At 48.4% G+C, this 26,860-nt stretch overlaps 1 protein-coding gene and 1 non-coding gene across 18 annotated transcripts in view; one reads left to right on the top strand and one right to left on the bottom strand.

Annotated features, from left to right (window-relative positions):
• Positions 1–26,860, top strand: part of MEGF11 (multiple EGF like domains 11) — a 377,432-nt gene that overhangs the window by 307,022 nt on the left and 43,550 nt on the right. For all 17 annotated transcript variants that reach the window (XR_006343947.1, XR_006343948.1, XR_006343949.1 and 14 more), the window contains exon 10: positions 6,226–6,400. Coding sequence is in view for 14 of the 17 variants with exons in the window: in XM_043919854.1 (XP_043775789.1) it covers positions 6,226–6,400 (175 nt within the window). In the remaining 3 variants the exon portion in view is untranslated. The remainder of the gene's footprint in view (positions 1–6,225; positions 6,401–26,860) is intronic.
• On the bottom strand, positions 22,501–22,606 carry LOC122706005. Its single transcript, XR_006344268.1, has one exon. It is a non-coding gene; the product is annotated as a U6 spliceosomal RNA (small nuclear RNA).

The raw sequence follows: 26,860 nt of genomic DNA on the forward strand, positions 1-26,860 counted from the left end.
AAGTGCTCCTTAACACCTGTCCAGCCCTCAGGAACTTGAGTCTGGAACACGCAGCCCTCCCCTACACACACACACACACACACACACACACACATTGAGCATCTACCATATTTCTTCAAATACAAGACAACGCCAGTAGTGAGGCTCTGCTTAATTGTACGTACTACTACACCTGAACCATGACATACCATTGACTGCATAGCGCACCCATCAGAGCCATGAAAATGTGGGGCAAAAAGCATCTTAGAGGCAACAAAATTTATCTGGCTGGCTCTGTTGTGTCATGTGCTCGAGTGACTGTGACCAAGGGCTCTGAACAGGAAGTATACTGGTCAGGAAAGTCTTCCTGGGGGAGGTGGCTTCTGGGCTAGGTCTGGAGGGCACAGTGAGAGCTCCCAGGCTCTAAACACAGGGTTTCCACATGGCTGGTCGGGGGCACTGGGCAGCTGCCTCAGACTGTTCCACGGGTGGACGGGCAGCACCGGGAACCCCAGCCACCGCCACCCCGCCACCCCCCCCCCTCCAGCAAGCCTGCTCTGCAGGGAAGCCAAGGGAGGTCCGTGTCAGGGACAGGAAGCAAGACTGTCGCTGAGATCCAATGCAGGAATAGTCCCTGCCTTGGAGATCCAACTAACCCCCAAATTAAAGAGCTATTGTTTTCTTCCCGTGCCCGAGCAAGCGTGCCCTGCATAATTTACCCCTCCTCTGAAGGAGTCCTCAATGCATTATTAATCTGAAAGGACTCCCTCTTCGCTGCCGCTAATCTCAGCCCATTCAATATTGATGATTATTTGCTTTACTCTCTTTAACACGTGTCACGTTTCAGGGGCTGGGAGCAGCAGCACTTCTCAGGCGTGGGGGTTCCCAGGGCTCCTGGCAGCCAGGCCCCCAGGCCGGGTTCCTCCGGGTCTACTTGACCGCCTCCTTTCGGGAGCGTTGTCACAGCGCGGGCTGGCCCACCTCTGCAGCCTCAGCGCTGCACGGCGCCTGGCACAGAGCGGACCTTCAGGAAAAAGAACCACTGACCTCATCTTCAACAGCCCATTCCTCTAGGGTGCTTCTGCCCAAGCTCTAACGTTTCACGGCTTTCTCCTGGCACACTGCCCCAGTGACTGAGCCCCCAGCACCCACCAAGTTTTTATTTGGTCTAACTAGAAATTTCCCAGCCTTGCCACTATGGATGTTTTGCGCTGGATAATTCTTTGTCATGGACGGCTGTCCTGCGCATTGCAGGATGTTTAGCAGCATAGATGCCAGTAGCACGACCCCGACCCCAAGTCCTGACACCTGGATGGGGTAGGGAGAGGCAGGACTGCCCACGGTGGAGAACCTCCGATCTCACTCAACCCCTCTCTTGCTGCACTTGGCTTTGTTCTCAGGGACACAGAGAACAGTTGTCTTCCTCTGTGTGGACACAGGTCACTCCTCTCTTCTCGTGAGCCTTTGTCCCATTCTAGAGCCTTCTCTTGGGATCTAAGAAAAGCAGAGGAATGACTCTAGGACTCCTACTCCTAAGGCAGTTAAGCTGCAGGTTTTGGTGGGTCTGGGACCCCTGGATCCTGGCCTTAGAACTACCTGTGTCTGAGCCAGTGTCCTGATATGTGTACTTTCCCCCTCTGTCTCAGGTTCCCAATCTATCACCTTTCATCAGCCCAGTAAGGGTGAAAGTTTTCTTGCGGTCTTTGCAAGTGAAGCTTCTACTCAGCTCCCCAAAAGATGCAGTGTGGGGTCCTCAGCAGCCTTGCCTCATTGCCCCCCTGGCTTCTGCAAGAGCCCCACCAAGACGACTTGCAAGGAAAGCCCTGAGCATCCTTCTTAGGAGGATGCTAAAGACCTCCCAACCCCTGACCAAAGAAAACTCTCCTCAACTCGCCCCAGCCTCTTTCTGCTCTGTGCCCCTCTGGAGAGGACGCTTCAAAGAGGTCGAGCCCAAGTGCCCTGGGAAGGAAAAAGTGGCCAGAGAAATTCCCCAATGCTTTATTCCCTCTGTAAACGCTTTGTAGCACACACAAAGCAGCCTCCCTCCTTCATCAAGGAATAACCTTGAGAAAGTGAGCGCCCGTGTGTCAGACCATGTCCATGTCCCCGCCACAATTGGATTGTCATAGACGAATTCCAGCGGCCATGATCGTGGATTACCTTTGAAAGATTTGATTTAGCCAACAGATGCAGCATTGATAGAAATCTCAGAGCAGCCAGGAGAAAAAAAGGCAGAAAATTCCACCCTGAAAAGATTCCTGTATTGTTCAGCTTTCGGCTCCTATTAACTTGTGATTAATCTATGTCTGGGGGAAATGGAGAAAGGTGAGGGGGAAAAAAAACTGTGCAAGTGAACCAGCGTCAGTGTTTGTGACCTTTGCCTGAGCCGAACCAGCAGTCCTTTGCCCACCCTGTGACCCAAGGGAATGGCTCTGCCCCCAGGCAGGGGTGGTGGGGTGGCAGGGTGGGCAGAGCAGGGGACACCATGGAGGGGGAGTTGTGACGAAGGCGCTGAGAGCATAGTGATGGCAGTTTTCTGAGTCAATGACTGAGTCAGCGGTCGTTCCCCACTCTCTCTCCAAAAGGATTTTTGGAGTTTCTATAATAAGTAACAAGTAATCAAATCAAGAAAACAGAAATTATATTTTTAAACATAGAGTTTTAGAGACATGAAAGGAGAGAGAAAAAAAAAATGATTTCAGATTTGGTTTTGAGCTTTCTGGTTCCTCAGAGTGAAAGGCAAAATTAGTGTTGAGATATACCCCTACGCATCCAAAACGCCGGTGGGCTGAGACGGAAAGTAGAAATGCAGGTGGGCTTAGAGGCCAACGTTTGCCAGCTCACTGTTCCTCTAGTATGCTTCTCACAGAGTAGTCTTCACAGCAAAGCAAGGACCTGTAACTAGTGAGTCTACTGAAGAGAGGGCAAGAGGGCGCCTGAGACCCTTCAGAATCTTCAGGGCAGGACGGAGCTGATCATGGCAGCCAATGCTGCCTGCTCACATGCTTGAGTACTTCCAAGCATGTCAGTCTCCATGACTGTGGATGAGCCAGGCCCTCTGACCCTAAATCAAAACCTCAGAGGAGGCCCCTGGGAAGTTGGAACTGAGAGAGGCCATGCCTCAGAGCTTTGCTGGAAGTGTTGATGACGGAGAGGAGAGCTCCACAACTGTCTGGCTGAGAGTCGGGCCCACCAAGGTGGGGCTCCCTGCCCCGCGGCAGCTGTGCAGACCACTATTTCCCCTTACAGTGTGGGGGCCAGGGAACCGTGAAGCTCAGGAAGTCTTCAGACATCCATCCTTTGCACACATTCTTTTCTATATATTTGTAATTTTATTGCTTTTTATCTGTTTATGAATATAATAGATGCTCAGTTTGAGAAAGGGAATACATAGAAATTTAAAGAAAAAACTCGGAGTCCTTCATAATTTCTCAACCCAGAGGTGAGCACAGAAACCATTTTGTTGTAATTGGTTCATTCTTCATCCATGTCTGTTTCACACGTTTTTCATATTTTAGATCATGACTTTGTATTGATATACAGTTTGCATATTTCATTTACCCTTATGTTATGCCATTAAATAGGCTGAAAAACATTTGCCTACTTCTCTACCATGCCTTCATATGAATTGTCATAATTCTTTTAACCAGTATCCTGGTGTCAAAGGCAGCTTGAGACAGTGACTAGAACATGGCCAGACAGACCTGGGTTTGAATTCCAGCTGCCACTGAGTTATCTTTGTGACCTTGGGCCAGTCATATAACCTCCAAGTGCCATCTGAAAAATAGAGGCACTAATGCCTAACTCACAGGCTTACTTGAAGATTAGAAATATAGGTGTAAAGTGTCTGGTGTTTTAATAGCCTAGTCACATATTATTTATTATTATTTAAATTACTTCAATTTTCCACTGTTATAAATAATGCTTCGGGGAACATCTCCATGCATAAATCTTTCTCCACAACTGTGATCGTTTCCTTAGGATAGATTCTTAGAAATGGAATTACAAGACCAAAGGGTCTGAATATTTTTAGGACTCCTGATACACAACCCCAAATTGTTTTCTAGAAACCTTTACGAGCATTGAGTATTGTCCATTTAAAATAATAATAATAAAGAAACTTTACCTTTTCGATAGAGAAAACGTGATATCCAGTTGTTGTTTTAACTTGAACAATTAATTAATGAAACTAAACATTTTCCAAAATGATTTTTAGCTACTTGTACTTACCATTCAGGAACTGTCTGCTCCTGTCCATCCCTCATTTTCCATGAGAAAATCAGAGCTCCCAGAGGAGAATTGGCTTGGCTGAGCTTCACGCAATTAGTTTGTTCATTAATTCATTTGCCAAATACGTATTAAGTATCTTCCCGGTGCCAGGGACACTGCTGGCCACTGGGGTAGGATGCAGAAGTGAAAGAGACAGACACCACCCCCCACCAGGGAGCTGCCACCTGGTGGGGAGACAGATGATAAACAAGTCAGCAGAGAGAAAATAATTACTGGTAGTAAAAGTGCTATTCATTCCCGAATTCCTAATTGGGCAGTGCCGATGAGCCTGGCACTGGGGATCCACCAACGCCCCAGGGAGACGAGGCCCATAACCTGTGTGGAACTTAGCAGAACCGAGATCTGTATGTAGGCTCCTCCTGCCAGCCCAGAGTGCGCCTTTCAACCACAGCCCTTGCACTGGACTCCACAGCGGGGAAGCAGATGACACCGGAAATCCAAAAGTCTTGTCTCTAGCATCCAGCATCTTCTCCACAGTGTCAGTCGGGGTTCTCCCCCACAGAAGCAGATGCCAAATGCAAGAGGTTTTACTGGGAACACAGCCGTGAGGGAAAATGGGGAAGGAGCTAGGGAGGCTAGAAAAGCATCGACTGTAAGGCAGATCTGACCTGTGTGAAGGAAACAGAGGAGGAAGGAAGGCTAGATGCAAAGTGTTAAACTGAAGCACAGTTCAAAGAAAGTTTCACATGATGGGGAGTCTTTCAGCCAAACTGCCCATCAGAGGAGTCCCAGACTTCCCAGGAATATGTCGACCTTAATATAATACCGCTGTGCTCTGGCTGAGAGGAGCCTGGGGGAAATGTGACTGTGGAGAAAACAAAGCCTCCTGCTTTGTTCTCTGTGGATTTGTACTGTAAAGAGCACTTGTTTGAGAGTCAGGAGACCTGTGTCCAATCCTGATTTTGCAATTCCTTGCAATGTGACTTTAGGTAGATTATCTGGATTTCAGACACAGTAGGTGGGGATATCAGTCAATTACACTCCCCACAGAGACTCTAAGAAGAAGATGGTCACCACACTCAGCATCTCCTCTAACGTGAATGCATATTGGCTATTGGATCAGACTCTCCCAGCCAGAGGTTGCCCATCTCTCTAGAGGTTGTACCAGGCAGCCCTTACCTCCAGCCAAGGGTTCTTTCTCTGGCCTAGCCAGACCAGGGATGGAGATGATCTTGCTCAGTCTTAAAGAGCCCTAGCACTGCATGAATGGAGGGTGTCCTCTCCAATACAGACTTTGCCAGAGAGGGGAGGCTACGTCTGCCGAGAGGTTCCATTTTAACTCGGCAAATGCTCAGTAAGCACCTACAGTATACAGACCCACCGGGCCTCAGTGCAGCCCCCCAGTGCCTGCCCACACACGGGGCATCTGCTTTGGGTGCAGAGTGGGTGAAGCTCTGAACCTCACAGCACACAAGGGAAGGACCTGCAAAGGCCGCCTCCTGCTCTGGTCTCTGTATTTGTATTATAAAGAGCACTTGTTTGGGGGTCAGGAGACCTACATCTAATCCTGATTTTGCATTTCCTAGCAGTGTAACTTTAGGTAAACTTTCTAATAATTATGAGCCTCTGTTTCTTGGGCTTATAAGACCGTGTAACCGTGGCATGTTCTGACAAATAAACAAAACATTAAGCTAAAATTTTTTTAAAAAAAAAGCAAAAGGGACTTCCCTCAGGGTTCAGTGGCTAAGACTCCATGCTCCCAATGCAGGGGGCCTGGGTTTGATCCTTGGTCAGAGATCTAGATCCCACAAGGTGCAACTAAAGATCCTGCATGCTGCAGCTAAGACAAAGTGCAGCCAAATAAATAATAAAAAATAAAATAAAAACATTAAGCAGTTTAACATCAGAGGCGCTTCGATCCTACACCAGGGCAGACCAGACTTGGGGTGGGCAGAGGGTGGGACATGGCCTCATTCCTGACCAGACTATCCTCTCCTCCTCCTCTCATCTATTCAGCTGCCACCCCGTGACTGGAGCTTGCACCTGCCAGCCGGGGTGGTCTGGCTACCGCTGCAATGAGTCCTGCCCCGTTGGCTACTATGGTGATGGCTGCCAGCTGCCTTGCACCTGTCAGAACGGTGCCGACTGCCACAGCATCACGGGGAGCTGCACTTGTGCCCCGGGCTTCATGGTAAGATGGGCGGGGGCTCCCATGGCCTCTCTGCCCACCCCTGCCCCCACAGAGGAGAGGGGCCAGCTTCTCCCACTTCTGGGTGGAGTCAGGGAGCGCGGCCCTGTGCCCAGGGATGAAGAATGAACGAGTGTCTCCATGGGCCACTCAGAGGCTATGACCAGACAGCTGCCACGGCTGTTCTCAAAGGCCAGTTCTGCTGAGGTTTGCAACTACAAAATGTAATGGAAGGAAGGTGTCTTTCCATTGTCTCCTCACCCTGAAACACCGTTGTCTCCTTTGTACCCAGCTCCTGCCTGTCCATATCCTACGTCCATAGTATTTTCCCGTCCTAATAACCACAGAGCACATAATAACCACAAGACTTTGTATTTTGCTTTATTTCACCCACGCTTGCTGCTGGGGCTTCTTGATTATCCATTTTTAGTGGTTGCATAACACAGCAGGAGTTGATGGACCCCCGGGATCCTCAGCCATTCCTTTAGTGCTGAATACTGAGTTGTTTCCCAAGTTCATAACACATGTGCACTGAGCATCTTCCTACCAAAGGCTTTTCCCCTCCTGTTGAATTATTTCCTTAGGGTGACTTCCCAGGGTCAGTGGGCATAATATATTTATGGCTCTTGATGGATGTTGCCAGATTATTCTCCTCAAGGGTTATATAAATCTAGACTGCCACCAGTCGTGTATGCATGCACCTATTTCAAAACAACTCTGCTGACATTCTTTTCTTGTTTTAATTTTTGCTAATTATATAGCTAGAAAATGGCTCCTCAATATTGCTCTAATTTGCATTTCTCTGATTACTAGGGAGAGTAAAACCTTTTCCCTACGTGTTTGTTTACTATTTGTATTTCCTCATGAATTATGCTGGTCTTTTTGAAGTTTGATTCCAGGGAACTTGACATTGCAAGTGGAATCCTGTTCAAAGGTGGTGCATGCTCAGTGAGTGTGAGAACCCAAACATTCAGGGGACCCCCGTGGTCATATTTTTTGTGGTCATATTTTTGTGCTGTAGGAAGTGGTTTGCGTAGTCCAAAGTCAGGCCTTTGGAACCAGTCTGGGGTCACATCTTGGCTACTCACCAAATGTGTGACCCGGGGTCAGTGGGTTAACCTCTCTCAGGATCAGTTTCCTGACCTGTGGAATGGGACACCTGCCTTGCAATGCTGCTGTTAGGTGTAGAAACGGGCTATATGGAGTACCTTCGCTCAGTGCTTCTTAGACCTTAGTGAGCTCTGAAACCACCCGGGGACCTTGTTAAGTGTAGGTTCTGATGCAGTAGAACCAAGGAAGGGCCTGCGGTTCTGCATTTCTAACATGCTCCCCGGTGATGCCAGTGCTGCTTTGTGTAGGAAGGGGATGGTGCTCAGTTGGGGCTACCCACTGTAATCACCTGGGGAGCTTTACAAACACTGACGCCTGGGCCGCCCTCCTGGAGATGCCGATACATTTGATATGGTGTGGTCTGGTTGAAGCCAGTGCACTGCCAAGGTGATCCAAAGGCCTGCAAGGAAGCCCTTGTGATGATGTGAGAGGGCAGGTTTGCCTGTGGCGCTGTCTTTTGTGGGCAGGATTCCCCTCGTCTATAGAACAAAGTTCTGTTCAGCGCCCCCCTTCTTTTCCCCAAGGCAGGTCAGACTAGATGAAAATGATTCCAGTGACATCTTCAGAAGAGAAAGAGATCTGTCCTTCTGCAGGTTTCCTCTCTCATTTACCTTTATTGGTGTGAGCTTGTTTCACAGTTCAGTTCAGTCGCTCAGTCATGTCCGACCCTTTGCGACCCCATGGACTGCAGCACTCCAGGCCTCCCTGTCCATCACCAACTCCCGGAGTTTACTCAGACTTATGTCCATTGAGTCAGTGATGCCATCCAAACATCTCATCCTCTGTTGTCCCCTTCTCCTCCCACCTTCCATCTTTCCCAGCATCAGGGTCTTTTCAAATGAGTCAGTTCTTCGCATCAGATGGCCAAAGTACTGGAGTTTCAGCTTCAGCATCAGTCCTTCCAATGAACACCCAGGACTGATCTCCTTTAGGATGGACTGGTTGGATCTCCTTACAGTCCAAGGGACTCTCAAGAGTCTTCTCCAACACCACAGTTCAAAAGCATCAATTCTTCCATGCTCAGCTTTCTTTATAGTTCAACACTCACGTCCATACATGACTACTGGAAAAACCGTAGCCTTGACTAAACGGACCTTTGTTGGCAAAGTAACATCTTTGCTTTTTAATATGCTGTCAAGGTTGGTCATAACTTTCCTCCCAAGGAGTAAGTGTCTTTTAATTTCATGCCTGCAGTCACCATCTGCAGTGATTTTGGAGCCCAAAGAAGTAAAGTCTGCCACTGTTTCCACTGTTTTTGCACCTATTTTTTCACAACTTCCATAGAAAAATGGAGTGCTCAAGGTTTGGGGTTTGGGTAGGAGAGAATGGTTGTTTGGGATTAAAAGTCTCACCTGGGTGAGTGATCAGGTGACTGAAGTTGGAGTGAAGTGACTGCAGCAGAGAGCAGAGGACCTGCAGACCCCGTCCCGGCTCAACTACCAGGGCAGTTCTAGATTTTGGGCAAGTGGCTGCCCCTCCCAGGGTCCTAGCTCATCGTCTGCAAACAGTGAGTGTGTGGGGGTGGGGGATGAACGCCCCCAGGTCAGGGCTCCAGCAGTTTGGAGGCCAGGCTACTGTCTCTCTTGCTTTCATCTGGGATTAAATTAACAGACTGCCCTTGAACTTTGGGAGACTTGGCACTTGTAGGAGTCATCTCCATGTGGAGTCCCACCTGCCTGGGGCTCAGGGCTGAGACAAATTGTGAGCCAAGGAGCCCTGCTGACATCCCGTGGATTTCCATCCATCTCCTCCTGTCCAGCCTCACTGTACCTGCAAAGGCTCTTCCAGGGCCCTGTCGGGGGATGAGCAGGAGCTGCTCCATGTGATTATAAGAGTCAGTTGCTCTCATCCAGCATGACTCATTCCTGCACACACCAGGTTCCCAGAGAGGGGGAAACCAAACTGTTGCCCTCACCCCAGCTTCTGAATGAATCCAGTTTCCTGCCGTTAGTCAACTCTGGTCAGGGTCGGGGATCAGGGTAATTCGTTGAACAGACTTGGCTGAGACCCTCCCTGAAACATCCCACAGTCAATGATAATTAGCAATGCCTATATTTGTTGTTTGGTTTGTGAATTTATGCACCTGCCTTTTTCCTTGAAAGAGTTTTAGGATGGGCAATTAATTTGAGACTCATTCAGTTCAGTTCTGTCACTCAGTCGTGTCCAACTCTTTGTGACCCCATGGGCTGCAGCACACCAGGCTTCCCTGTCCATCACCAACTCCCGGAGCTTGCTCAAACTCACGTCCATCGAGTCAGTGATGTCATCCAACCATCTCATCCTCTGTCATCCCCTTCTCCTCCCACCTTCAGTCTTTCCCAGCATCAGGGTATTTTCAAATGAGTCAGCTCTTCGCATCAGGTGGCCAAAGTATTGGAGTTTCAGCTTCAGCATCAGTCCTTCTAATCAATATTCAGGACTGATTTCCTCTAGGATGGACTGGTTGGATCTCCTTGAAGTCCAAGGGACTCTCAAGAGTCTTCTCCAACACCATAGTTCAAAAGCATCAATTCTTCAGCACTTAGCTTTCTTTATAGTCCACCTCTCACATCTATACCTGACTACTGGAGAAACCATAGCTTTGACCAGATGGACCTTTGTCGGCAAAGTAATGTCTCTGCTTTTTAGTATGCTGTCTAGGTTGGTCATAGCTTTTCTTCCAGGGATCAAGCGTCTTTTAATTTCATGGCTGCCGTCACCATCTGCAGTGATTTTGGAACCCAAAAAAATAAAGTCTGTCACTGTTTCCATTGTTTCCCCATCTATTTGCCATGAAGTGATGGGACCAGATGCCTTGATCTTAGTTTTCTGGATGTTGAGTTTTAAGCCAACTTTTTCACTCTCCTCTTTCACTTTCATCAAGAGGCTCTTTAGTTCTTCACTTTCTGCCATAAGGGTGGTGTCATCTGCATAGCTGAGGTTACTGATATTTCTCCTGGCAATCTTGATTCTGGCTTGTGCTTCATTCAGCCTGGCATTTTGCATGATGAGACTCATTTAAAAAGCCCTTTTCTGAGAGTTGGGAGACATTGAGCCTTGGCTCAATAACCTTGGGCATGTTGCTTTACCTTGCTGGGCCTCAGTGTCCTCATCTGCAAGGTGAGAGTTGCATTAGTCCTGTCTGTTGGGTGTGAGTAGCCAGCAGGGCAGTGAATGTGAGGCCGTATCCTCAGCTGTCCTCTCACAGCAGAGCTCTTCTTGCCAAGGGAGGATGTTGGAATCCGTTTGTGAAGGCAGAGTCTCTGAGGGCTAAGAATGGCCTCAGGTTCATCATAAACATGAGGGGTGAGGAGTACTGAATCACCTCTGGGAGCCCAGTGACATGCCTGATCCAGCCAGGTGCTCCCCACCCTTTGAGGCCATAAGAATATGGGGCAGAAACAAGCCCATCTGGCACTTGGGGTGTTCTTGTCCTCCCACTCTTTCTCCTTCCTTCCTAGAACACTGGATATTTTCTCTGCCAAGAACTTGAGGAGTTGCTGGGTGTGTGGATGCCCATCCAGCCTTCTCAGAGCTTGTGCCCAATAATAGTCATATTCACATTAGCAGCAAACGCTTACTGAGTACCCGCCACATGCTTCATCTCTGTTCCTCACAAGCACCCTACAGAAGTGCACTTTCGCGTTCTTCAGCTTGAGAATGAGCTGAAGTTCAAAGAGGATGTGTGACTTGTGCGGGATCACAAAGCCTGCAGTGGTGGGAGCCACCACAACTCTCCTCTATTAGATGACGGACTTTGATTGATGGGTCACCATGGAACTACGCAAATTTGGGTTCAAATCTTGGAGCGCCAGTCCCTACTATTCCTATTAGTAGGTCACTTATCCTGCCTACGTCTGAATTTCCTCAACTATTCAGAGGAGAGTGAGAATCTTCAAATGGAAAGTTCATGGCTTAGTGCCTAAAACACAGTAGAGGCCCAGTGATTATTGGTGAACTCTGAGAGTGTAGGGAAACATTGCTTCCCTCAAGCCCAGCACTCCCTTCCAAGGAGAATGTCAGGATGAGTTATGCCCATGCATTCTCAATGCAACAGAGGCATACGTATGCACAGCTGCTGTCCCAAGCAGGTCCACTCAAGCACCTGTGGGTTACCCTGAATGGTCAGTCTCAGGATGCACTGCAGCATGGACATACATTTCAATGCATAGGGAAATGAACATAAGGATGGAAGTGGGCAGAGAGTCTGGGCATTTTCCATGTTAGCTTGGCAGCAGCAATGGAATCACTTGGGGTGTGAATTGCTGTACTACATTGAGGCTGCAGAGTGAGAGGAAAGAGCCCTGGGCTGAAAGGCAAGAAACCAAGTTTCTCGCTCTGGTTCTTCTCACTTTGGAAGCTTCCATTTCTCATCTGTAAAGTGGAAATGAAGTTCTCTACCCAACAGAAACCATGGTGTAGGAGCTCATCGTTAAAATGGCAGTGTTTAAAATTGGGTGTGGCGTTGGTTCAGCGCCTCGGACAGTCCCTGTGAGCTGTTCTTGCTTCATTAGAACCCGGGGTCTTCACCCAGCCAGAGCACCTGGGTGAACTGGGGTAGGGGAATGTGGAGTGAGGGCCACAGGTCAGGGGCCTCAAGGTGGCAGAGTCCTGGGACTGTCCGAGTGAGGGATGATTCACCAAGTGAGGGGAGTCTCTCTGAATGGTCGTTGAGGGGACTAAGTGGAGGTTTCCATCCACTTGGAAGGTGGGGATCTCATCACCCCCTCCATGGCTTCTCATACCCACCAAATAAAGATCAAACCTCAGTCCTTGTAAGTTACCCTTAAAACTAGTTAGCTCACCCTGACCTCATCTCCTGCTCCTTGCCACAAACCTGCACTGTGGCCACACACATTCACTTTTCCCCAAACAGTGTCTGCTTCAGGACTCCACCTATGCCATTTTTTCAAGCTTTTCCCTCTTCCTGGGACACCCTCCCCCACTATCCTTATCTCAGTCTGTGAAAATCCTTCCCAACCTCTCAGGCTAAAGTCAAAGGCTGCCTTTTCCACAAGGTGTTCCCTGAATATTCCTCACTTTAGAATTACCCTTCCATCTCCTCTGTTCCCACAGCATGTGGCTCAGAGTCTGAATCCCTCCAGCCTTCTGCTGCCTTCCCCAGTGCATGCCTACCACATGAATATCTTGCTCAGTACACTTTGAAATGAATACAAATCTTGGGAAGAGTGATGAAATGCCCGTAGCAGAAATTCCAGAACTGACCTTTATAGGAAGGAAATTCATGGCATTTCCAAAGGGGCTTGCCAGCAGGGTGGGAGCTTAAGTCTACCCATGGGCTTCTCTGCACATCAGATAAACAGGCAGCTGCAGGGGGCCTGGAGCAGCTAGCCCCCAACATCAATTCCAGGTTCGCTGGGCAAAGGATGTAAGTTTCTACCTCAGCAATACTGTGGAATGGTGTTACTCAGAGATGCTGGAAGGGAGCGTCTCTGCCTTCAAATAGCAGCTTTGCTGAATATTAGTTGTGTGACCTTGGGCAACATACAACCTTTCCGTGCCTCTGTTTTCTCGTATGTGAAAGGGTAATAATAATAAAGTCCAGTGAGTTACTGGGCTGATTAAATTAATTCATACATATAAAATAACTAGAATACCTGGCATATTAGTCATCCTGCAACAAGTATTAGCTATTTTCATCACCACTGTTGTGCATGCTGCCACTGCTATTTTGTTGTTATTTATCCAAAGGGGTCCCCCACCTGAAGAGGTTGACTGGTCCTGGCCAGAGTCCCCTGTTGGGCAGTACAGGTGGAAATGGAAGTGAGGGGAAGAGCAGAGCTGAAACTTCCTCCCGGCTGGGAGCGGCAGCATTCCAAAGGACTCCAGGGTTCCCAGGGACAGCTGCAGAACCAAGAATAGACTTTCTCATCACAGCGGGGAGAAGACCGGCTCCTCGGCCCCTCCACGCTCCTCCGTTGACCAGCTTTCCTTAATTAAGGCCTCACCTAGGTGGCCAGCCTGATGAAGCCTTCTCCGCTGCTCTAAAACTAATTGCTGCCACGTTGGTGCCTGGAGTGAACAGCCTGTGAGGTCACTGCCAGAGCTACAAAGACTTGATTTCCCAGACCTCCTCCCCCCATCGAACCCGTGTGGCTGGGAGATAAGGGACCTTCTGGTCATTCCTCACACAGATGCTCCGTTTTAGCTCAGGCTATAATGGGGACAGGGAGTGTGGGAGAAGGGGGAGGGGGGCCTGGTGTCCCCTCCCCTGGGACTCAAGGCCTATATTTCTCCCCTGGATGACAGAATTTCTATTACCTTAAAGGGCTCATCTATTTATGCTGCAATTTTTTGAAGCCCTGTCTGCTGTTATTGAACCCTGCATGCTGGCAAGGGGAACGGGCACTCCATCACCCAAACGAACAAACTCGTTTCCCCATTTTTCTCCCCTTTCTCTGTGCTGTCGGTAGGTCATATGCAAACCTCAGCCACTCAGGCTGGTGAAGGCAGGAGAGGGGTGAGAATTACGAAAATCCAGATCAGTGGAGCAGTGACTGAATTTTCCTCTGAGGTTTCCTATGTCCTTTAAAGACGTCACCATCCCCCCGTGCACACACGGCCCCCACCAGCTGGGTGAAGTGCATGTCTGCCTCTTGTATGGCTCCCAAGCTGAAACTAGGGGGCAAGGGCAGCTACGGGGCCAGAAAAGAAGGTTGACTGAAAATTAGAGCCAGGTGACGTGTGTATAGTGTGTGTGCATTTCCTGTTGTAATTGTTTTGTTCTTCGTCAGACGGAGGTCTCTATACGATTAGCCCTGTGCCTGGGAAACTAGCTTCTCATCCCCTGCCCCTTACCATTGACTAGCTTCCTAATTTCTACACTAATAGGTTTTCCTGGATGCTGAGCTGGGGATGAAGAATTTACCCTCTAGCTGCCATGTGTATGTGAGCAGAGGAGCACAGGCGAATAGTAGAATGATCCAAAAATATAAACATACACACACACACACTGTCCAGTACTCAAACCCTAGCTCTGTAGTCATCTGCTGAGTGGCCTTGGCCCTGTTATTTGTGCTTCTCAAGCCTTAGTTTTTTCATCTATAAAACAAGGGTATTATGTTCTAGAATTATTTTTAGGATTGGATTAGATAAGACATCATGATGCTTAGGGGAAAGCCTGGCGGGTACTGGATGTTCAATAAGTAGTTGTTGAGGTTCCCTTCTCTTTACTGGAGGCAAAGGGCGTGGACTGTGGGGTCAGACAGGTCTGGACTGGAATCTCAAGTCTGCTGCTCAGCATCTGTGTGACCTCAGGCAACGTACTCAGCCTCTCTGAGCCCCAGCTTCCCATCTCTTAAATGGGTTAAACACACCTGCCCTTCCTGGTCCATGTGAGCACAAAACAGGAATTAGCCTTCACAGTGGCAGAGTTGAAAGAACGCTCAGTGCTTCCCTAGTGCACCCTCTTATTTTACAAAGGAGGCAACTGAGGTCCAGACAGGGCATGTGACTTATCTTAGGTCACAGAGCAAATCGTTGGCAGACCTGGGATGTGAAGCAAGTGACATAGCTCTCGATCCGATGCTTTTTCCACCTTCGCCTCTGTCTCATGAGTTTGCTGTCCCCAAATCAGCAGACACCTTCTCATTTCTCCCAGGGCAGGGAGGGATGGGGGTGTTGCCAGCATGTTAAATCATGTTGGCAATTAATCCACAGAGCAAAATAGAGAAAACTGGTTTTATGTCACAAAGGCTGAGTCCAACCTTCCCCCTCTGGGACTCCATGGTTTGTGGCCTTATTAGGGAAAACTGCCAACTCTTCTGTTCTGAAAAATAAACGGTCCCCATGTCACAGCACCTTCTCCCCGCCGTGCTCCTCATGTCTTCGTCACTGGCCTCAGGACTGGGGTCAGACCTGGGACTTGGGTCTCAGGCCTGCTGCCTGCAACTCTCTCAGTGCAGTAGAAGCTATTGGGGCAGGTCTGAGGTGTCCCTAAACAGGCCTTAAACACTCCCAGTTTTCCTTTTGTCCAAGTCTCTGGAGAAGGGAATGGCTACCCACTTCTTGCCTGGAGAATTCCATGGACAGAGGATCCCGGCAGGCTACATTCCATAGGATTGCAAAGAATCAGACATGACTAAGCAACTAACACTTTAACTTCTGACGGTGTTGGGGTTTCTTGCCCTGCCAGCTCCCACTCCTGGCCTCCCCGCAGACTCCGGAGGGTGGGTGTGGCTGGGCCATGAGTCAGAGGAGCTTCCCCGAAAGGTCTGGAGGAAGTGGATGGCCGAGTGGGGTGATGGTGGCCCACATTTGGAGCACTGAGGGAGTGTGGCTGACCCTAGGCCAGGCTTTCTTGTTTTTCATACATCATTTTATTTAATCTTTACAGCAACCCTACAGGTAGGGGATGTTAGGATCCCCATTTTGCAGATGAAAAAACAGTCTCAGAGAGCTGAAGCAACTTTTCTAGTTGGTCAGTGGCCTCCAGGAGTTGAGTCTATAGCTGTTTGTACTCAGAACCTGCACTTTGAACCGCAACGGAAAGTTATCTGGAGAGGAGAGGGCTATGGATCTGTGGTAAATAATTAGCTCTGATGCTTCCTCAGGCCTTTTCCCAGGATGTGGGACAAGCCCAGCCACTTTATTTCTTAGATGGAGCCTAGTGACTTCCTGCCCTTTGTCGTCAAGGGCAAACGGCTGGCACCTTCAGTATCCCTCCCTTCCTGTGGGGCGGCACTTTACAGTTTACCCAGCTAGCTGTCCCACCTAAGCTTGTTAATCCTCACGGCTCTCCTGTGAGGAAAGCAAGGCCAGTATGGTGGGCTGGATCTCACGGATGAGGAAACCCAAGTTCAGAGCAGTTATGAGACCTGGCCTGTGAGAACCTCGAGCAGGCTCATGGCTCTAAGGCCAGGCTCGCCTCAGGACAGCGGTGTGAGAAGGGGGAAGTCAGTGCTGAGCGGAGACCAGCGGGGGCTGAGACCTGGCCCCCAGCCTGGCTCCACCTCCTTGCTGTTTGACTCTTCCCAAGGGCCTTAACATCTCTGTGCCTTAACTTCGTCTTCCGCAAACTGGGGCACTAGCCCTGTGCCTGGTGTCCTTGGTCTGGGGTAAATCTGAGATGAGACACATTGTTGAGAAGGCTGGAAGCAATCCAGAAGTGAAAGTGAAAGTCACTCAGTCGTGTCCGACTCTTTGCAACCCCATGGACTGTATCCACGGAATTCTCCAGGCCAGAATACTGGGGTGAGTAGCCTTTTCCTTCTCCAGCAGATCTTCCTGACCCAGGAATTGAACCAGGAGAACTTCCAGGGGGAACTTCCCAGCCCAGGGATCAGGGATCGAACCCAGATTTCCCACATTGCGGGCGGATTCTTTACCAGCTGAGCCACAGGAGAAGCCCAAGAATACTGGAGTGGGTAGCCTATCCCTTCTACAGGGGATCTTCCTGATCCAGGAATCGAACCAGGATCGCCTGCATTGCAGGCAGATTCTTTACCAGTTGAGCTGTGACGGAAGCCCACACTAACACCCTCACCAAGCCTTGGTGTGGAACAAAGGAGAAGCCACTCCCCTCCTGCCACCCCTGCTCTGAAGCTCCAAAGCCCCACCCAGCCTGGCCGCTCCCCAGCCATCTCCTCGCTAAGTCATTTAGCACCAATAATCCATCTGCAGGAGTAATTATGGACCCCAGGAGGGGAAGGGATTCCTGCCAGAGATGTGATTATGTCTGGAAAATGAAAGATGTTGAGAAAAATGTCTTGAATAAATTACTTTAAGGTGGGGCTAACAGAAAGACTAATATTGGGAGTAAATGAAAAACAAAACTCAAAAGTTCTCTCCAAAAACACTACTAAATAATTGTTCTCTCCTCTCCTAAAAGTTCTGAGTATGAATTCCCTGAGACAGGCCCAAGGGAGTGAGTCCCCAGTGGCTCTGCCTTTGACAAAGATGGCCCAGGGGAGCAGGGGCATAGGGAATGCAAAGGAGAGAGTGGGCGCTGAGCAGGCTGGGCCCGGCCAGGTGAGCACCGCTGCTCAGCCCGGCAGGACGGAGTCACAGTCCGGAGCAGGGCTGTGACAGCAAGTGCGGTGCCTGACCTTCACCTGCTGTGTGGGGAGACGGTGACATCACAGTCTAGGGACCCAGCACGCCGTGGGTGTCCGGTAGATGCTGGTTCCCATCACTCCCGTGGTCCTTCAGTGGAGGCTGCTAGCTGAGTAGGGAGAGCATGGGCTCTGAGTCAGGGACCCTGAGTCTGAATCTCAGCCTTGATGCTCGCCAACTGGGTCACCTGCTCGCCAGCAGGACCAGCTCTTGAGCCTCTCTCTGCTCACCTCATGCGTGGAGTACCTTCTAGGATGGTATGAGGGTGAAACAGGGCAAGCAATACCAAAGTGGCACAGAGCAGGTAAATCTTAACATTTCTTTTTTTTAGTCAATTAACTTTTATTTTTAGCTGTGCTGGGTCTTGGTTGCTACACGCAGATTTTCTCTGCTTGCGGCGTGAGGGCTTCTCATTGTAGCAGCTCCTCTTGTGGAGCACAGGCTCTAGGCACGCAGGCGCAGTAGTTGTGGTACTTGAGCGTAGCAGCTCCTCGGCATGTACAATCTTCCTGGACCAGGGATGGAACCCATGTCCCCTGCATTGGCAGGCAGAGTCTCAACCACTGGACCACCAGGGAAGCCCAATCTTAAGTTTCTTTCCTCCCATTTGCAGTGGGCTTAGGTTCATATTCAGCTGCATGTAACAATCAAAATGCCTAGAGCTTTTATATAGCAATTCCTCTGGGCCAGGCACTATCCTAAGAACACTATGTGTGTTAATTTACTTAATCATCACCCCTACCCTCAGAAGAACGTACTATTGTAATCCCCTTTTTGCAGATAGGGAAACTGAGACACAGACTGGTAAATGACTTGCAAAAAGTTTGTTCATTTTACCCCCAATGATGCTGAAAAAAAGAAGTTGCCCAAGGTCCCAGAAGTGTCAGAGCCAGAATCTGAACTTAGTAAAGTTCCAGAGCCCACTGGCTTGATCAGCCTTCTGCCACTGATCTGCCTCTCCTGGGGGCAAAGCCAGAGTCACCCTCGCTGCCCCTCACTGGGAGGGAACCTGAACCATGGCCACAGGCTGCTCCAGCCACGTGAGCCCAATTAGGAAGTGGCATCAGGCTCTAGGGCAGGGCTTCCCTGCTGGCTCCGTGGTAAAGAATCCCCCTGCCAGTGCAGAAGACATGGATTTGATCCTGAAGATCCCACATGCCTCAAGGCCACTAAACCCACGAGCCACAGCTATTGAGCCTGTGCTCTAGAGCCCATGCACAACTACCGAAGCCCAGGTGCCCTAGAGCCTGTGCTCCACAACAAGAAAAGTTACAATGAGAAGCAAGCCCGTGCACCGCAGCTAGAGAGTAGCCCCTGCTCACTGCAGCTAGAGAAAACTTGCATGCAGCAACAAAGACCCACCATAGCCAAAAATAAGCAAATAGATAAAATTATTTTGAAAAAACCACGATAGGGCAACCAGGCATCTGTCAAGGAGCTGAGCGGAAGTGTTAATTTCCCAGGCGATGGTGTGGATGGAGCACCCAGTCATCACCATGACACTCATCTGTTTCACAGTTCTTCCACTACAACACACTCCCACATCCATCACCACAGGTGTTCCCTCAGCCCTCTGAGGTTAAATGCCACTGTTACCATTTTACACACAAGGACACAGTCATGGCAAGGTTACACAACTCTGAGCATCTCAGCTCTCAAACCCAAGACCCAGCCACTCCCCAGACAAACGCTGCCAGGATGAACCTCTCCTGCCCTGTCTCCCTCTGAGGCCTCACTGCCCTCTCTTCCCTCTGGCCTTTAACCCCAGACAGCCTCTGCCCAAAGCTGGAAGCCACCTTATCCCTTCCTGCAAAGAGGTCTAAACTGAGCTCCCGTCAAACCTGCCTCCCTGAGGCCTCAAGTTCTTAAAAGAGGAGCACATCCCAGGCCCATATTTTGTGTAGTGATGAATTCTATGAGAACTTGTTTGAGACACCTCTGGAGCCCAGAAAAATCTGGAGGAAAGCAGCGTTATAGAGACTTGAATAATTTATAGAGTTGGGGGATGGAAAGGACGGACAGCTTGGACAGCGTGTGCATGTCTGCTAAGTAGCTTCAGTCGTGTCCAGCTCTTTGCAACACTGTGGACTGTAGCCCGCCAGGCTCCTCCCTCCATGCGATTCTCCAGGCGAGAACACTGGAGTGGGGTTGCCATGCCCTCCTCCAGAGGATCTTCCCCACCCAGGGACTGAACAGTAGAGGCACCCTTTCCCACCTCCATTTCTTTTTGTTCACCAGTAGAAGCCTCTCAGGCTTCAGCTTTACCTTTCTTGCATGCATTCTGTAACTTTTTAAAAAATGCTTCCACAATCAATAAGCCATGGGATTTTGCCTGAGCCTGGACTCTCAACCTCTCTTCAACAGAAGCGAGTAGACCAGATTTCTGCCTTCAGGGGAGGGGTATTCCAAAAATAGGTTGGAACACTGAGGCACTTGCCTGCTCTTGGGGACCTGCCTTTGTCTAGTTTTTAAATTTTAAAAAACCTTTATTGAAGTATATTTGGCTTATAATGTTGTGTTAATTTCTGCTTGTAGCAAAGTCACTCAGATGTACACACATATATGTGTGTATATATATTTTTTTCATATTCTTTTCCATTATGGTTTACACGGGATAGTGAATGTAGTTTCCTGTGCTATACAGTAGGACCTTGTTGTTTATCCATCCTACATATAATATTTGGCATCTGTTGTTCCCAAACTCCCAATTCTTCCTTCCCTTACCCCGCCCCCTTGACAACCACAAAGGGGTTCTCTCTGTTCTGTCTCTGTGTCATTGAGTCTGTTTCTGCTTCACAGAAACATTCATTTGTGTCATATATAGATTCCACATATAAGTGATAGCATATGGTATTTGTCTTTCTCTTTCTGACTTGTTTCACTTAGTATGATGCTCTCTAGGCCCATCCATGTTGCTGCAAATGGCGTTATTTCATTCTTTTTAATAGCTGGGTAATATTCCATTATATGTATACACAACCACATCTTATCCATTCATCTGTAGATGGACATTTATGTTATTTCCATGTCTTGGCTATTGTAAATAGTGCTGCTATGAACATAGGGGTGCAAGTAACTTTTGAATTGTAGTTTTGTCTGGGTTTATGCCCAGGAATAGAAATGTTGGCTCATATGGCAACTCTATTTTTAGTTTTTTGTGAAACCTCCATGCTATTTTCCATGGCGGCTGCACCAACTTACGTTTCCACCAACAGTGTAAAATGGTTCCTTTTCTCCATACTCTCTCCAGTATTTATTATTTGTAGACTTTTTAATGATGGCTGTTCTGACCAGTGTGAAGCAGTACCTCATTGTAGTTTTGATTTGCATTTCTGTAATAATTAGCAACGATGAACATCTTTTCGTGTGCCCATTGGCCATTTGTATGTCTTCTTTGGAAAAATGTCTATTAGCTCTTCTGCCTATTTTTTGATCAGGTTGGGTTTTGTTGTTATTATTGAATTATATGAGTTGTTTGTGTTTTGGAAATTAAACCCTTATTGGTCACATCATTTGCAAACATTTTCCCCCAGTTCATGACTTGTCTTTTCATTTTGTTTATGGTTTCCATTGCTGTGCAAAAACTTATAAGTTTGTTTAGGTCCCATTTGTTCATTTTTGCATTTATTTATATTGTCTTGAGAGATTGATCTAAGAAAACATTGGTATGATTTATGTCAGAGAATGTTTTGCCTATGCTTTTAGGAGCTTTATGGTGCTTTTTCTTATTTAAGTCTTTAAGCCTTTTAGAGTTTACTTTTGATTATGGTGTAAAGGCATGTTCTAACTTCATTGATTTACATGTGGTGGTTCAACTTTTCCAACTGCACTTGAAGAGACTATCTCTCCCTTATTGTATATTCTTGCCTCCTTTATCAAAAATTAATTTTCCATAGGTGTGTGGTTTTATTTCTGGGCTCTCTATTCTGTTCCATTGTTCTATATGTCTGTTTTTGTGCCAAGACCACACTGTTTTGATTATTGTAGCTTGGTAGTATTGTCTGAAGTCTGGGAGAGTTATGCCTCTTGCTTTGTTCTTTTTCCTCAGGATTACTTTGGCAATTCTGCATCTTTTATGGTTTCATATTAATTTTAGGACTATTTGTTCTAGTTCTGTTAAAAAAAAAAAGTCACAAAAATTTGATGGGGAGTACATCAAATCTGCAGATTGCTTTGGGTAGTGTGGCCATTTAAACAATATTAATTCTTCCAGTCCAAGAGCGTGGGCTATCTTTCCCTTTCTTTGAATCATCTTCAGTTTCTTTTATTAATGTTTTGTAGTTCTCAGCATATAAGTCTTTCACCTGGCTGAGGTTTATTTCTTTTCTTAGTTATCAAAGATTGTAATTGTACAATATGGAGACGTATAGGACAAAATACAATTATTAGAGGGCAATTGCTCCACAGAATTGTGTTGGCCTCTAGCACCCATCAACACACATCAGGCACAGATGTACATATGTCCCCGCCCTCCTGAATCCCCCTCCCATCTCCCTGTCTATCCCACCCCTCTAGGTTGTCACAGAACACTGGGTCGAGCTCCCTGTTTTACACAGAATTCTCACTTGCCGTCTGTTTTACATATGGTAATGTATATGTTTCCACGCTGTTTGCTCAAGTTGTCCCACTCTCTCCTTCCCCCACTGTGTCCCCAAGTCTGTTGTCTATGTCAGTATCTCCATTGCTGCCCAGCAATTAACACATGCATATGGAATCTAGAAAGATGGTACTGATGAATCTATTTGCAGGTTTATTTCTAAGTATTTTTGAGGCAATCTTAAGAGGGATTGTTTGTTTACATTCCCTTTCTGATAGTTTGTTGTGAGTGTAAAGAAGTGCAATTGATTTCTATATGTTAATCTTGTGTCCTGCTACCTTGCTGTGTTCATTTATTGGTTCTAGTAGTTTTTGTGTGTTGTCTTTAGGGTTTTCCATTTATAGAAAAATATGACCACTTCACGAATTTGGTGTCATCTTTGTGTGGGGGCCATGCTAATCCTTTGTGTATCATTCCAATTCCAATACATGTGCTGCTGAAGCCAGCGCCCGCCTTTGCCTTTAGGGTGAAGTTTGGAGCCTTCCTAGCTGGGACAGTCTAACCTGCAGGCTCCTGTCCCACTGCTACCCTTCAGGTTTGGTGCTCCAGGAAATCCAAATGGATTGCCTTACCCTAGAGACCCACCCACCGCCCGTGTACAGTGTCTCCTCTATGCCTTTTTTCAATCTGTCCTTTCCCTGGAATGCCCTTGCTCTCTGTCCTCCTGGCTGAATTCTGCTGTGTTCAGCTCGGCTGCCATCCCCTCATAAAGCCTCTTTGCTTTCTTCCTGTGGGACTCTACCTTCCCACAGGACACCAGCATACCCACTCTAGGGCATACTGTGGATGAGTCTGTCCTCTCTACTAGACAGCTGCTGGGGCAGGTCTGTCTGATTCACTCCTTTTCCCCCATCCTGCCAGTCTCTTAAACCCAACTCACTCCCAGGCCTGCATAGAGAAAGGTCAGTAAATCTCTTTGAATAAGATCCCGGGTCCTTTAGAAGCATCCCATGAGTCATGAATGTGCCACACTTTGCCTGGACCCTAGTAAACTCCCCCATCAGCCCCTGCAGGACCCTCTGTCCCCACTGTCAGTATAGCTAGCCTGCGGTGCTAGAGGCCCCTGCCCCGGGCCCACACCTCCCAGCCGCCACCTCCGAGGAGCTGGGTTCTGCAGTACAGATGCGCACATACCCCATGTATTCAAGCCTACAGTGTGAACCCAGCGTGTCCATGCTGTGCACACCGCTCTCCAAGCCACTGTGATCAAATCCCCCTGAGGCTCTATGGCCAGGATCAGCCCAAAGGTCCTGCATCAGGTGCTAACCTTACCTCACAACTGCCACGCCGCTGACACAGGACACGCCCCACCAGAGTCACACACTGCACAGACCATGCACTTGTGGGGAGGGGAGCCTATAAGCTGCCGTTCAAAATAAGACACTGGGACAATAAGCCAAAAATCCCATCCCTAACCTGCTCTTCCACACAGGCAAAGCGTCTGGACAACTGATATGCATAGGGCCCACGAGTATTATTTACACCACATATATCAGGAGTGTTTACCACTGTTTGCACACACATATCACCACCCTTATGGCAGACAGCAAAGAGGAATTAAAGAGCCTTTTGATGAAGGTGAAAGAAGAGAGTGGGAAAAGCTGGCTTAAAACTCAACATTCAAGAAATGAAGATCATGGCATCCGGTCCCATCACTTCATGGCAAATAGATGGAGAAACAATGGAAACAGTAACAGACTTTATTTTGGGGGGCTATAAAATCACTGTGGATGGTGACTGCAGCCTTGAAATGAAAGGATGCTTGCTCCTTGGAAGAAAAGGAATGACAAACCTAGATAGCATAATTTAAAAGCAGAGACATCACTTTGCCTACAAAGGTTCATATAGTCAAAGTAGTTTTCTCCAGTAGTCATGTATGGATGTGAGAGATGGACAATAAAAAGAGGCTGAGCACTGAAGAATTGATGCCTTCAAACTGTGGTATTGGAAAGACTCTTAAGAATCCCTTGGACAGCAAGGAGATCAAACCAGTCAATCCTAAAGGAAATCAACCCTGAATATTTATTGGAAGGACTGATGATGAAGCTGAAACTCCAGTACTTTGGCCACTTGATGCAAAGAGCTGACTCACTGGAAAAGACCCTGATGCTGGGAAAGATTGAAGGCAGGAGGAGAAGGGGACGACAGAGGATGAGATGGCTGGATGGCATCACCGACTCGATGGACATGAGTCTGAGCAAACTCCAGGAGATGGTGAAGGACAGGGAAGCCCAGCGTGCTGCAGTCCATGGGGTCACACAGAGCCGGGCACGACTGAGGGACTGAGCAACAAGGCGCACATGCACACAGGCTCACCAGAAACAGCTGCAGAACATCTGGATGTAACAGGGAGGCACCCACCACACCACTCCCGTGTTACAGTCTCATCTTGTGCCTCTGCCCCTCCACATTGTGCTCACACACTCTAAATGCTCGTGAAGACCCCTGTCCCCACCAGCATGGGATTTCCCAGCAGTTTAGAGGCAATGTGTTTTGCAGTGTTCTTGCTTGAAGAATCCCAGGGACGGGGGAGCCTGGTGGGCTGCCGTCTAGGGGATCACACACAGTTGGACATGACTGATGTGACTTAGCAGCAGCAGCAAGGAAATCATGAAACCTAATGCAGAGAAGTTGGGGCCACATGCTGTCAGTGTTTGTCCAGAAAGTCCCGAAAATTCCGGCCGACTTTGCAGGGACTTTTCCTGGCTCTGTCCACGGAGGGAGCTGGACCCAGAAGGCCAGTAAGAGATGACCTGATCATCTGTGGCCAAAATCACCCCCATCCCCAGGCCCTCAGGAAGTGCCAGAGTGCTTGACAGGGCTCAGTCCTGGGAGAGCAGGAGCAGGAAAGAGAGGCTGTCGTAGGAAGCTCCTTTCTCTTCACTAAGAGCTGAGGCCTGTGTGTGATGTTGCGAGCATCCCCAGGCAGCAGCAGCAGCAGCATCCCTGTAACCAGCTTTCTCTCTTTCAGAAAATGTATGCTATTTGATGGATCTTGGCACAGTCACCAGTCTGACTCTCACTCCCACTACCTGTTATTCCACCTTAGCTTGGTTCCATCAAGCCTTGAAGGCTTCTGGTTAATTTTTTTAATATTTATTTATTTGGCTGCACTGGTCTTAGTTGCGGCATGTGAACAACACACTTAGTTGCAGAGTGTGGGATCTAGTTCCCTGACCAGAGCCCCTGCTTTGGGATCATGGACCACCAGGCAAGTCCAAGCCTTGAAGGCTTTTAGACTTCAGGAGCCTCCTAACATAAGATACAAATGCCCCCTAAGAGCTCCCACCGTAAGCCCCTCACAGCCATTCTTGCCTCCACTGTCAGCATACATTTAACAACAAATCTGTAGAAAAGCATCTAGGACAGGGCCTGGCATATGGTAGGTGCTTGGGACACTGGGGTCCCTGTCACATTGCTGCCCCGTTTGCAGGCAAGGCGGCCAGGTCTAGAGGAAAGAGACTGGGCTGTGGAGTTAGTTGGCACCTTTTCCCCAGCATGACTAAGAGCAAGTGACCTCTCTAGCCTCAATTGCCCTCCCTCTAGGATGGTTCTCTCTCTAGGAAGGTCATTCCTTCCCTCCGAGTCTGTTAGTGCCTGGCACAGGCTGGCACCAAGGGGTTGGTTAAAAATCTGAGTCTCCTTCCTCCTGTCTCCAGCACTGGGGATCGGTCAGTCTGTTCTAAGCCAGTGGCTCAGTCCTGTCTATAGGCGTGAAGGGGCATGGTCAGGGGTAAGGACCAGAGTCCCTGCTCCCCCTTCTTCAGGTCCTTCCCACTATGCATATACCTTTCTGCAAGAACTTTCCCAGGAATTTTAGATTTGAGAGTCTCCTGATAAGATACAAATACCTCTCAAGAGTGTTTGATAAGCTCTTATCAGTCTGTGATGCCTTCTTGGAGCTTACGAGAGGGAATAGTTAGAGAAGAGGAAGGGGTTATAGATAGGACAAAGGCATCAACAGAGAGAAGAGAAACTTGGTTTTGCCAGTTGAGTCTCTAGGAGGACCCAAGATCCTGCAGCCAGCAAGTGAACATAGCCTGAACTTAACTCTAAATATCATCTTTTGGTCACACTCACTGTGTCTCAAGTCTTCCTAAAGTGTCTTGGTATCTGTTTGTGAACTATTAGGAGGTGTCTGTGCTCCTCTAGGGAGACCTGAAGGGTCAGTTATGTAGCATATTTATGCAAATTAGAAGATGAAACACCCTTTTGTCAAGACAGTCTATTGGCATCTGCCAAAAAGCTGATGTAATAAATACACAAGCTGTAGTGACTGCCATTTGAGTGGCTCCTGAGGGTTGTGCAGTGCACAGCCTGAACAACTGTACAGAGCAGCCTCAGATCACTGATAGCCTACTCATGTTGGACAGATATAGGGTTTCCAGGCCTAACCTTCAGCCTCTCTCCAACTATCCCCCTGGGGGCCAGATAGAATAACTCAGCCATACAGGCCCTCTGCATTATCTGCTTGGCACAGGGAAACAGGAATGGGAATGGGTGTGACAAGAGGCCTCCATCCCTCTCCCCCTCTCATTTCTCTGGCCCTCTGCTCCTCATGCCTTATGCAGAGTTTCTCTTCCCCAGCGTGCATTGGTTGTCAGTTGCTGCTTTATCAGTTACACACTAATTAGGTCCAGTGAGGTTTGCTCTGCATTGGAGGGGCCTCTGTGGCTGGTGTTCAGTCCAAGCTGTTCTCTCTT

The sequence above is a fragment of the Cervus elaphus genome, chromosome 12 (assembly GCF_910594005.1).
Source record: "Cervus elaphus chromosome 12, mCerEla1.1, whole genome shotgun sequence".
Classification (NCBI taxonomy): Eukaryota; Metazoa; Chordata; class Mammalia; order Artiodactyla; family Cervidae; genus Cervus; species Cervus elaphus.